Source organism: Botryllus schlosseri, chromosome 11, assembly GCF_051294905.1.
Source record: "Botryllus schlosseri isolate E-star chromosome 11, Bs_hap1, whole genome shotgun sequence".
Classification (NCBI taxonomy): domain Eukaryota; kingdom Metazoa; phylum Chordata; class Ascidiacea; order Stolidobranchia; family Styelidae; genus Botryllus; species Botryllus schlosseri.
In genome coordinates, this window is record NC_137246.1 from 20,105,163 (window position 1) to 20,118,350 (window position 13,188).

The 13,188-nt window shown below is 41.9% G+C and overlaps 2 protein-coding genes across 3 annotated transcripts; both read left to right on the forward strand.

The window, feature by feature from the left end:
* Positions 1–3: 3 nt before the first annotated feature.
* Positions 4–4,081, forward strand: LOC145450632 (arylsulfatase-like). Of its 2 annotated transcripts, none has more exons than XM_080329136.1 (8): positions 4–485; positions 551–700; positions 1,084–1,196; positions 1,258–1,477; positions 1,539–1,703; positions 3,020–3,184; positions 3,249–3,394; positions 3,460–4,081. In XM_080329136.1, exons 1-8 carry the CDS (start codon positions 248–250, stop codon positions 3,799–3,801), a joined length of 1,539 nt encoding a protein of 512 aa, XP_080185262.1. In that variant the 5' UTR covers positions 4–247; the 3' UTR covers positions 3,802–4,081. The 2 variants fall into 2 exon arrangements, with proteins under 2 accessions (XP_080185262.1, XP_080185263.1); XM_080329137.1 differs by having other exon boundaries at positions 3,032–3,184.
* Positions 4,082–6,174: 2,093 nt separating this feature from the next.
* Positions 6,175–12,576, forward strand: LOC145449899 (DNA polymerase subunit gamma-1-like). Its single transcript, XM_080328338.1, has 3 exons — positions 6,175–9,903; positions 11,506–11,675; positions 12,176–12,576. Exons 1-3 carry the CDS (start codon positions 6,952–6,954, stop codon positions 12,444–12,446), a joined length of 3,393 nt encoding a protein of 1,130 aa, XP_080184464.1. The 5' UTR covers positions 6,175–6,951; the 3' UTR covers positions 12,447–12,576.
* Positions 12,577–13,188: the final 612 nt, after the last annotated feature.

Consider the following 13,188-nt stretch of genomic DNA (forward strand, 5'->3'; position numbering starts at 1 on the left):
GTCAGCCTTGATCTGCATTTGTCCGCTGTATATGAGATCAAAGAAATAGCAGAACGTGAATAAGATCGTAGGGAAAATGCGTCCGAGTTTGGGATATTTCTGATAATACATAATACTGAGAGGACATAGTGGAAATATTTGTTCAACGATACTTAATAGCAAACAACAGTGCTTTGCTTATGCTGATTGCTGATCATACAAAACGGTGGTCGAGACTCGTGAGTTGGCAGCGGTGATAGCTGAAAGGATGCTGGTAGGAATTTCGACTTTTGCGTTCTTCCTGTGTGTCGCCAAAACAGTGGTTGGGTCTCCCAATTTCATAATTTTCTTTGCTGATGATGTGGGGTACGGTGACTTCCAATCCTTTGGTCACCCCACTCAGGAAAAAGGACCTATAGACGTGATGGGAGATGAGGGCATGCGATTCACTAGCTGGTACTCTGGAGATTCAATTTGTACTCCCAGCAGAGCATCCCTTCTCACAGGTATAGTAAATTGGGTGTTTGACATTTGGAGCTTCCTGCAGATCATTTTTGTGTTGCAAATCAAGGGAGACTGCCCATCAGGATTGGCGTTGTTGGACCAAATCGAGTGTTTTGGCAGTGGGATCAAGGAGGATTACCGAAATCCGAGATTACAATCGCAGAAGCACTGCAGCAGCAAGGATATGCTACAGGAATGGTTGGAAAATGGCACCTTGGTAGGTCGCAATATTTGTACCATATACTTGAATGTTTTTCTAATTCTATTTTTTTTCCATTCATTCCATTTTAAATCGTTACCAAAATGAAACATTTTGTAGGTTGGGAACTATAGTCAGAACAACTCAAAAAACAATTGAATTAAGTCATGTTAATCAAATTGCCACCTTGGCCTGTTCTGGAATACTCAAAGTACAGCAATTTGATAACAGATTTCGAACTTGAAATAAAATGTATATTTACACTGTATTACATGACAAAACACACATAAATATACCATAGTTTGTAACTGTTTTAGGTCTGCAATCTGATCTTTATAATATTTTGCAATACGATACTGTGATTACTCTCATAAAAAGCATCACTGTACAAATACATACAGGAATTAATGAAAAGGTGGCGAATGATGGTGGTCATCTGCCAATGCATCATGGATTTGAATACGTCGGAACGAATTACCCGTACGGACAGAATTGGAAATGCGACCCAAAAAAAGTAAGACCGTACGTTGTTGTGTCGCGTTTGATTCCCTAACAGCACTGCTTTTGTGATGCAGTTTTCCACAGCTGAAATGAGTGAAAAATGTTTCAAATACAAAAATTCGACATTCGTGCAACAACCCACGGATATGATCAACTCCACTTTTGAAATGGTCGAAGACGCGAAGGATTTCATTATGCGTAACAAGAATCAACCGTTTTTCTTGTACATGCCATTTCTTCAAGCACACTGTACTTTATTTTGCTCACCCGGGTTCTGCGGATCATCACGTCGAGGCAAGTTTGTTTTCAAAAGTATAATTTTGTAATGCCACTTACAAGTGTTGGTGATCTGCAGGAATATATGGAGACAATATCAATGAAATGAGCTGGGCTGTTGGTGAAGTGCTGGACACTGTCAAGAGACATAGTATCCAGGAGAATACGTTGGCGATTTTCATTTCGGACAATGGGCCACAATTGGAAATGTGCGTTGATGGAGGTTCGTCAGGATTTCTCAAGGGTAAGGATGTTTATTATCAATGATTTTGTGTTGGACTGAAAGTTTATGATACGGTATCATTTCCAGAGGTTTTTAGACCAGTGCTCTTCAACAATGCTATTCTTTCTTTTATCCAGTGTGCATGCCTCTTATTTATATGCTGTAGGTCAGGGTCTGATTAAAAGACTACTCCAAGTCGTTTCGGTACTCTCCTATCTTCATTATATCGCAATCGTATGGTGTACTGATTTGATAAATTTTTAATAAAACTATGATGATGATGATGATGAAGCTTTTTTTGGAGTTCAAAGTTGTAGCTCTAATTCATGCCCCCTGTCAGGTCAAGCTACTAAAACTGCGAGTCAACTAAAAGAAAAAAGTCATCAGTCCCATCTGTCTGCCAAATTGTAAGATATCGGTGTTCATACTGCTTCAGATATGTGTACTGACTAAAAAAAGGTCGTCGCTCACTTTCATCTGGCTGCCACCTATTGGTCCATTACAGAGGCTGATTACCGAAATTAGGTCGACAAAATTACGAGTTTCACCCACAGGATATAAACCACTGATTCCAAGTGCAATGCACTCTTGGGTACTGTTGCACTCCATGCAGACTTTCATGCACACTTGGGTGCAAGGCACACACCAGTTGAAGAGCGCTGCTTTAGTCTACCGCACTTCCATTTCTACTTGGACTATTTGAGGCAAAGCAACTCGCTTTTTACACTTTGGATTTTGTGAAGTAGAAAGTTGTTTTTGATGTGTGTACATTACTTTTGTGAGCATAATTGTGATGCAAACCGGGTGAAGTAGCTTCTGTAGCAACTGAATATGTTTTCAAACATTGCGCCTGTTCATAACATCATTAATCGTTCTGTGTTAATCTTGGAGACAGACCTGGTAATTTCTAAACTTGTCAATCCCTAAGTAGTGACGTATGTGAAGATTGTGAACCCGCGACCTAATCTACTTTTAGAAACTACTTACTTGAGTACTTTCGGACCTTTACTTTCTACTTCCGCTTGAAGTAGTTATGATTTTAGACTACTTCTACTTGACAGTTTTCAGTCTTTAAGGCCCAAACAGGCGTAAAATACCTACTCACTTACTTGCGAACCACCACTCCTACTTCTAGTCGAGTAGACTTGAGACTAGTTGAGTAGACTTCTACTTGAGTAGCAACGGTGACTACTTTGACCACCTCGATTAAATTGACCCCGCGCTAGCCCAAAAGAGTCACCATACTTTGGGTAAATGAAAAATGTGACACAAGGCAACCCAATGCTGTAACATCAGTATATTTCTCATAATGAATGACACGCCTGTACCAATGTAAGATTTGGTAATAGGTGGAAAAGGCTCAACCTGGGAAGGTGGAATAAGAATGCCTGCATTCGCATGGTGGCCTGGTACCATCCCTGCTGGTGAAGTCAATCACGAAGTGGTCAGTACTGTCGACATTTACGCTACACTGCTAGAGTTAGCGGGAGGGAACGCAGATGGTTTGGACTGATGGTGGTGATAATGTTAAATTCTCTGAGCTATCATAAAATCTTGCGTATGCAGAAGATGATGTAACCAGAGATAGTAAAAGCATCTCTGGCGTGCTGAGGAACGAATCTCCGTCCCCGCATGAGTTTCTTTTCCATTATTGCTCCGATAGACTGATGGCGGTTCGTTACGGCGAGTATAAAATTTCCTACGTGACTCAGGTGAAGCGTTGTGAATATGATGTGGAATCTCCAATCTTTCAATGACGTTTTTCTTGTGCGTTTAGATGCGGACTACAGATTTCACTGATTTCTGCTACGAAGGAGTTCCAGACGATGATAGGATCACAAATCTGCGATGTTACGATGACACCGTTGTCTCTCACGATCCGCCTTTAATATTCAACACCGACGAGGATCCAGCTGAGGAACATCCGCTGAACCCTGCTCGTCACGGACTTATGTTAAGCCATGTCAATGAAGCTGTCCGACGACACAAAGCTACTATTGTCCCCACCAGATCTGTGTTAGGTTTGAAAAACGCGGCTCTGCAGCCTTGCTGTAATTACCCGGCTTGTGTTTGCAATTATGAACATCCGTATGAATCGCAACAGAAATCAGAATTATAACAAATTTGGTTGATACGTGGCAGCGTCTAGCATCGGTCAGTAATACAGTATTTTGACTTTTTTAGTGCTGCAGCAGGTAATAAATATGCATTTGCATTGTCGGGCACCAGAGGCGGCCACAGCAGTCAATAAAGCTACTCTAGTAGAAGTAGAAGTGGCAATGCAAAAATCTGCTCAGTACGAGTAAAAGTACCGCTTGCAAATGTAACCTATAACTACTTCAAGTAAAAGAATTTCACTTCACTGAATATTTAATTCTATCAGCCCCGGAATTTCTCAATCTCATTCTACTTGGCAAGCTGTAAATAACGAAAAGTAAGTAAGTACATCACGAAATATTATGAAGTAGAAGTGACGGTAAATTAAATTTACTTGGGAAAATGCTGCAAATAGAGGTACACTACTTGAATACTCGGAAACAATAGATGTACTTCGATGCTGACTACCGCTGTAGGGCACTACTGCTATTCATAAAATATGAGGCTTGATGTAGCCTTATTTATTGCTGCACGTGTTATGGTCCTCGACGACGACCATGCTCCATAAACTTCATGAATTTTCTGTATTATTTTATTTAAGCAATTTGTGTTCATAGTATTCACTAATAGACTAGTTCATGTTTCTCTTTGTTGTTATATTATATTATGCATCCGTATGGAAAAACGTTCAATCTGACTAGCTGCTCCAGTTTCTGACAGTGTTGGGATCAAGTCATTACCATCGAGTCACGAGTCATTTCGAGTCATTGCACATTTTGACTCGAGTCAAGTCAAGTCAATCAATTTTCGAAGGTGACTCGAGTCAAGTCAAGTCACTCGATTTTTGGAGGTGACTCGAGTCAAGTCGAGTCAAGTCAAGTCAAGTCACGAGTCAAGTCACAATTCAAGTCAAGTTGCATTTTCGAAGTATGAGACATGATTACGTCATTGTAATTTACTAGCTGTCTGAAATACAGATTGAGTGGTCATTGATTCTGAACCCATGAACGAATATAGAGTTAAATATACACACAAGAAGGGGCTGTATCGCTCACATATACGTAGAGAATAGAGAATAGAGACTAGAGAAACGAATTGGCAAGATGCAATACATTACCCATTTACAAATTGATATGATACAATTAGAACCTGCGCCAATGGTTGAGGACTATATAAACTATATTCGAATTCAGTTTCAATAGAACAAGAGGTTTGGTTAAGGTAAGATCAGAGAACAGAAATAGACATTTTGCTATTATATTACTTTACCACTATATAGTTTACGACAACGTAAGCTGTTAAGCTTCGATCACTTCGTTTGCGGTCAATTTATTTGTGTGAAAACAATGAAGGCTCAATGAAACACACGATCATTGAATGATTGGTCGCTCTCACGGGTTACACCAGCATTTTGCGAACAATCCGAACATATGCAAGATACGGTGACTTTTATCAACACCGATTACTTGATGACTTGAAATTGACTCGTGAATTTTGCTTCGAGTCACGGGTCAATCCACATTTCTGGTACGCCGAGTCAAGTCAAGTCATTTTAGCAAAGTGACTCGAGTCAAGTCAAGTCATACGAAAAAGGTGACTCGAGTCTGACTCGAGTCAAGTCATGACTCGAGTCATCCCAACACTGATTTCTGAAGTGCAAATTTCGTGCCGTCACCATTTGAGATGTTATTATGTTGCAGAAGCCTGTGAGCTGACATCATGTCTATCAATGAAATCACTGTAGTTGACAAAGTAGCTATTTGAAGTTGCGTATTTTGTAGCATGAAATTGTGAAGTTTTTCGTTGTATTATACTGTGACGCAGGGTTGTAATGACTCGAGTCATGACTCGACTCGAGTCCGACTCGAGTCACGATTTTCTGGGAAAATACGGAAATGACTCGACTCGACTCGAGTCAATCTGTGTATTGACTCGACTTGGACTCGAGTCATTGCGCATGACTCGAGCCAAGTCATATGACTCGAGACGCAGACGGCCAATACCGACATTTCATTGTAATTTCGAAGAATAGTAAAGTAACCACACTATTGGGATTTCATCTATTGGTACTGGTACTTGAAAATGCGATCAGAAACTGCTAAAAGTGAGGAAAATGAGTATATTATAAATGCGAACCATTCGACATCACCAAACAGAGTTATAAAAAGTGGGTTTAACAATACTTTAACAGGAAACTGAGCAGTCAACACAATGACTTGGACTCGACTCGAGTCATATTACCGTGACTCGGACTCGACCCTCTTTTCGCTGACTTGGACTCGGACTTGACTCGGTGGTGAATTGAAAATGACTCGACTTGACTCGAGTCAAAACTATAAAAGTAAGATTGACTTGTGACTCGGTGCCTTGTGACCTGGTTACATACCTGCTGTGACGACCTGGTAATCGCATTGTATTGAGCTGTCTTATAGAATGTTTGGTATGTACGGTACACGTGAGAGAGGGGTTGAGTCGTCTGGATAGGAGTGTGGCAGGAGGTACTGATTGTGCGCTAGTATGTAGGATGCGTGCGAACACGAAAAGGCGAGATTTCGAGCACGGAGATACGAGGAAAGTTCCTGTTAGGTCTTGGCATGCATGTACAATGGTGACGTTGAGTGAGGAAGGCCGGTATCTCAGAAATCACACCCCCTTTCTCGTAGGTTTTGAGAGTCTACCAAACGTCGAGTTCCTTGTCAACCCAATGATAACGCGGACTGGAAACATATCGTAGTTTAGACTGAAATCGGGGAATGAATTATCATCATCATAATTATGTTCTAGTATTGTGTACAGATGTGGACCTTCGTCCCACGACTTAATTTGGTATCTGATCTTGGCCAACGTAGATGGGGCAACCGCAATGCCGAGTCGTGTGTACACTGAAAGGCGATCAATCAAAAAGCTGTGAGTTGCAGCTCCAGGTCCGACACTGGGCGATGAGCAATCTATTGCACACTTCGCTGCACAATCATTCATTCGAGAAAGAGTGACTCGCCTACTGCCCGCCCACTCACCGGGAACAAAACACATGTGCAAGCCAAGGAGAGTCGGAACTGGAAGGAACTGTAACTTTACATCGAGATCGTAGGTCGATTGTTTTGTTCAATTCGCACTTGGCAAGGAGGGTTACGAAAGCATATTATAGTGGGAACATGGTTAGTACATATTAATGAGAAAAAAATATCAAATTACTATGCCGAAAGTCGCACAATGCGTGCGAAAACTGTTCTCGCGATGGCCACTTCTCCTACAAAACCAGAAGAACGCAATTAGTACTTGTAAGTGTATGAACGAAAAAATGCATATCGAGAGCTCCGAAGATGATAGCATCAGAGTTAACCCGATGTACATTCAGATGCTACCCAAAAATCTCTACAAACAAATTTTTAAAGGAACTCCGAAAGAACCATACCAAGAGCAGAAGATCCAAAGAGCAATAAGTGAGTTGAGAAAATTCGATCTGGGAACTGGTTCAACCGAGACGATCCCAGATGTTAAGCTCAATATTCCAAGACTTCACGGTAAAGACATCAACGAACACTTCAAAAAAATTGCAATTGAACAATGTGAACCATACATCAAATCATTGCTCCGATTATGCAAATCAGGGCTCCCGCCAAAGCCTAAGGTATGGTCCCGGGAACAAGGATGGACACAGTACTTTGAGGATGAAAATGGATGTACTGCTACACCCATTCAATATCCGCCAGACGACGCCATGATTTTCGATTGTGAAGTTCTTGTGAGCGAAGGTTTTTCTCCTGTCATGGCTATAGCCGCGTCACAGAATTGTTGGTACTCATGGTGTAGCCCCAGAATTTTTAGTGGAACCCGTTCTGATAGTCTTGGAATTGAATCCTTGATTCCTCTCGAAAAGAGAAAAAATGGTAGCTCTGCACCATCTAACAGGCCAAGAGTTATAATCGGGCACAATGTTAGTTATGATAGAGTTCGTGTCAAAGAACAATACTTTATTGAAGAAAGTGGTATAAGATTCATCGACACAATGAGTATGCACATCGCCGTAAGTGGATTTGCAAATGAACAAAGGGCAGTCTATAAATCCACCGATAAAACTGAAAACGACGCCTTATCTTACACTTGGCTTGACGCTGGATCCATGAACAGTCTCAGTGATGTACACAAGTTCTATTGCGGCAGTAAACTGCAAAAATCGGCGCGCGACATATTTGTGAATGGGAACATGGCAGAAGTCGCTGAAAATTTCGATATGTTGATGGACTACTGTTCCGGTGACGTTCAAGCAACGTTCAACGTTACAGAAAAGTTATTCCCGAAATTTTGTGCAAGATTCCCGCACCCTGTAACAATGGCTGCGATGCTCGAAATGAGTACGATGTACCTCCCGACCAACAGGAACTGGAAGAAATACTTGCAAAATTCGGTCACCACCTACAGAGACCTTGACAGAGAAATGAAATCTACATTGATGGACATTGCCAATAATGCATGTCAATTGTTGCACGGAGAGAAGTACAAAACAGATCCTTGGCTGTGGAATCTCGATTGGAGCATCGGAGACTTGAAGTTACTCAAAAATCCTCGAAAAGGTGTGGGACAATATGAATATAAAAATCCATCGAAACCTGACGAAAACTCGATATTCAATCATATGAGTGATGATGAAAAAAGGTTTTTTAACATTCCAAAAAATCATCGAAGCTATACCCCTAGTCCATTAATGCGCTCTGTGCTAGACACCCATGCACTTCTTCCCAAAGTATATAAACACATGCCAGGGTACCCGAAATGGTACGCCGAATTATGTCTGAAACATAACGATGCAAATTGGAAGCCTGGGCCTGTAAAATTATCCACGCTCACCAGAACGACTCCCAAGCTTTTACGCATGACATGGAATGGTTATGTCCTTCATCATAACGTAGCAACAGGGTGGGGTTGTTTGGTTCCAGAAAACGGATTCAGTGTAAGCAATTCAGAGATTTCCGAGGATGTTCAAAGTCTCGATGATGTCTTGGACACTGATTCAGATAGATCACCGCCTGATACAACACGCCAAATGGGTGTAGAAGTACGCATTCCTGATATACCGAGCGGGTACAGGTTTTTCAAGTTACCGCACAAAGCAGGAAACGACTTTAATGTCGGAAGCCCGCTTTCGCATGAATTTTTATCAAAAATGGACGAAGGTATTCTAAAATCGGCCCACGAAGAAGGCGCCAACCGATGTTTGGAGATAAATCAAGCGTCATCATACTGGCGTTTGTCAAGGAAACGGATTCTCTCGCAAATCTTCATGAGCCTTCCTGACGAACACGTCCCACACTCGATACAAAATCATCCAGACTATATTCAAGGAGATTTAGGTGTGATTCTGCCTCTAACTGTTGTCTTCGGCACCATTTCCCGGCGCGGCGTCGAACCGACATGGCTGACAGCAAGTAACGTCCGAGCCAAGAGTATAGGAAGTGAATTGAAAGCGATGATACAAACTCCTCCAGGCTTTGCGTTTGTAGGCGCCGATGTTGATTCTCAAGAACTCTGGATTGCGTCATTACTTGCGGATGCTGGGTCAGCGCGAGAGCACGGATGCACTCCGCTTTCTTGGATGACGCTGCAAGGCACCAAAAGTGACGGCACAGACTTACACAGCAAAACAGCGCACTCGATTGGTATATCACGAGATGAAGCGAAAGTGTTTAACTACGCGAGAATATACGGTAGCGGTGAAAAAGCAACACGGCAAATGTTGAAACGATACCAACCTGGCATTTCAGATAAGGAGGCCGCTTCGAAAGTTGGCAAATTATTCCGATTGACCAAAGGACGTCGGAAATATGTGTTAAGTACAGACGGTCGATATTATGCGCAAAAACTCCGGGCGAAACTAAGTCCCGATGCTGCAATCGGTGGTTTGGTGACTTACGACGAAGTGAAGCAGTTGGCAAGTTTAGCCAAGGCTAAGTATGGACACCTTGTAAATGTTAACGAGAGGGATCTCGTCGTAGGCCGTGTTTGGCATGGCGGTATGGAGTCGGAAATGTTCAACAGATTGGAGCAAACTGCGTCCAGCATGAATCCGAGCACTCCTTTTCTGGGATCGAGAATAACGACCGCACTGGAGCCTTCTCGAGTCCAAGTAAGGTTTAAAATACTTTTCGGTGTGGAACAAATAGCCTCAGATTCTCATAGTAGAATATTCCATTATAGGCTAAAACAGTGGTTCCCAACCTTTTTGACCTCGTGGCACACTTCGAAAATTAAAAATAGTTCGCGGCACACTAGCACAGGGGTTCCGAACTCTTTTGGCTTATACGGCACAGGCAACTACCAAACACATTTCCACGCAGATAGTGTAATAGCACATGTGAGGATAGTATACCTCAATAGTCTTACTGGCAGCCATCCGCAGTTCAATTGTAGTTCCAACAAATCGGGATAAGAAACCTCAGCGGAGGGGAAATTTGTAACTGATATAATTTGATCAACTTTACTTCTCAATTCTCGAATTTGTCGCCTGCAACATAACATTGCGCACTGAGCCTTCATTTTAACTGCAGTGCTGGCACGCTACCTAACAATCGAGATGCGAATGACAATGTTGGCAATTCTAATTTTTAAAGGCGAACATCACTTTCAAATGAGTTCATTTCTCGATGGTGAGAATGCCTTCCTAGGTGTTCGAGGTTTATGTAGGCTCCTACTCGTCCTACGATCTGCAAAAGCAGTGTCTTACAAAAAGTGGGCCGTGCTATAAGTTGGCATCTCAGGAATCAAAATATGTAATATCGGCATGGTGTAAAATGATCATCGATGACGAAGACATGGCAAGAATACGACTACAAATAGAAGCATAAAAAGGTCATCATCGACATGCGTCATGTCCCTGTTCTGCCTCCGGTTGTCATGGGGGTGACAAGTAAAAGGCGAACACTTCGGCCACACCTCAATATCACGGTCCGATTACCCGAGTTTAGTTATCACCGTCCTAAATGCTACTGATGCTACTATGTGGGCAAACTAGCATATCACACCCATTGACGGTGGAGGCCCCAGTTTGATTCATGGAAGTGCAGTAGCACGTAACAAAGCGTTGCAGATTTATTAGATTATCCGCCCCTATACGTTGCTGTGCTCAGAGCGTCTTTACAATAAAAAGTCCAGAGAAAGACTCAATCCATGACCTAATGGGGATGCCAGATTGAAATACTAGATTGAGATACCGTAACTACGGTCGCCTCGGCATCCTTCTATCTGTTCATTGCATCGGATTGTGCTTCGCGGGTCTTGAGCGGGTAAATTCAATACAAAAACCAACAATGACACACTCAAAATTGAGATTTTTGTTATACTTCGACATAGTTTACCACATTTGCTCGCGGCACACCTAAGCAGTCCAATTGGCACACTAGTGTGCCGCGGCACACCGGTTGGGAACCACTGGGCTAAAACAATGTGTTGCAGATCACTCTGCAATTCAGAGACGTATCTGTGTGACTATGGCTGATGGACTAATGGTGCTAACTATTTGTGGAATTTTAGAACTATATTGTTATTCGTATGTTGCACACAATTCCACCTGGGAAATGATGAAAATTCAATTTAAAAGTACTTTCCATGTAATAAATTAATGTGAGCAGTATTGCAGTAATTCGGTAGAAATGTCAGTAGTCCAAAATGAAACCTATAGGAATGCTGAAGACCGCTGCACTAGTGTTCACTACATCATCTTTATTTCCAGCAAAGATACTTGCCTACAAGGATGAATTGGGTCGTCCAAAGTTCAGCCGTTGATTACATGCATTTGATGTTAGCATGCATGAGGTGGCTGATCAAGCGGTACTTAATAAAGGCCAGGTTTTCCATCAGTATTCACGATGAATTACGGTACATCTGTGCTGATGAAGATAGGTAAGAATAGATAACTTGATAGGCCCAGTATTATAGGTTTGAGAATTGTGGTAACTTGTGTACTTGAAATCTTGCTGCTTGTGCCACTATGGTGTAAGCAACAAGCTCAGGCGTTGCAATATGATAATCTTCGAATCTTTATCATTCATTTCTAACCTGCTATACTCCTTGATGACTTCCCGCACCATAGGCTTGAGGCTACCAGTCTTGCTTTTCGGGTTCGACATCAAAGATACTTCAACAATGACCGACTTGAAATTTATACTTGAGGCTTGAAAGTAGGCTTAGTATGGATTCTAAATCGTCAATCGATTGAAATATTTTGTCATCAAACCCAATGGAGGCTGTAATCACTTTTTGGGCCCTATGTCTGTTCAAGGTCAAACAATTAGGTAACTGTCTGTAAACTTCCAAGTTGTTGTGAATATCAAACTCTATGACAATTTAATTGGTAGTGTCCATTCAATTAGCACTTTCAACAAATTCTGGTGGTGTTATAGGTACAGAACTGCCTTGGCACTGCAGATCTCGAACCTCCTCACCAGGGCAATGTTTGCCTACCAAGTGGGAATTGAAGATCTGCCACTCAGCGTTGCGTTCTTTAGCTCCGTGGAAATCGACAAAGCACTTCGAAAGCATCACCTTGACGACTCGGTCACACCATCCAACCCGTTAGGTCTAAAAGGGGCTTTTGGGATCGATCCCGGAGTGTCTTTGAACATACACGAAATCTTACATAAGACAAACGGGGGTTGTCTGGAAATGGAGTAGGCATGACTGAATTTTGGTGTCACATGTCACTGTGAATTATTTTTGTTGCCAATGAGATGTTTCACAGATCCTGGTCTACACTGCCTAATCGCATATTTTTATGCAAATAAAAAGCTATTTGATAACCCAATACTTACCCATTACAATCGTTATTTCACCCAATACATACCCATTACAGTCGGTATTTCAAGTAGCAGGCAGGTTGGGCAAAATCAAGTACCAGAGTGATTCCATTTCAAATCGAGTATCCCTCATGGTGTCACAACAGTATAAATGACGTGGAAATTTCAAACATGTATCTCTTATGCACCCACGGGGAATGTAATGCCATTTCTACGTCGCATTAAAGATAGTTTGGTATTTTTTAGACGATATCTATTTCATTGCATTATGTGACAATGCGGTGGGTTGTCACGACTTAACAGATATGCCTTTTCCACCAATGGGCGCAGCTTTTTACTTTTTTCGTATGCTGCGATGTTACCAGTCGTGGTTTACAACCCTTCATAGTGTAGAATAGTATCAAACCCATGAATTAACTATTAGTGTATAATTTCAACTCGAAAAAAATTATTTGACTATCCGGATTGAGCACTCGAACTATTATGCCCACTACCCAGCCTACAACGGGCACACCTTTTGTGGCATCATTAGACGACAAATAGCTGCAAATTTACGACTCGAGAGTAACAAGAGTTTTAACATGGTACTCAGTTTCAGGAAGTCTAGAGATTTGCCACCT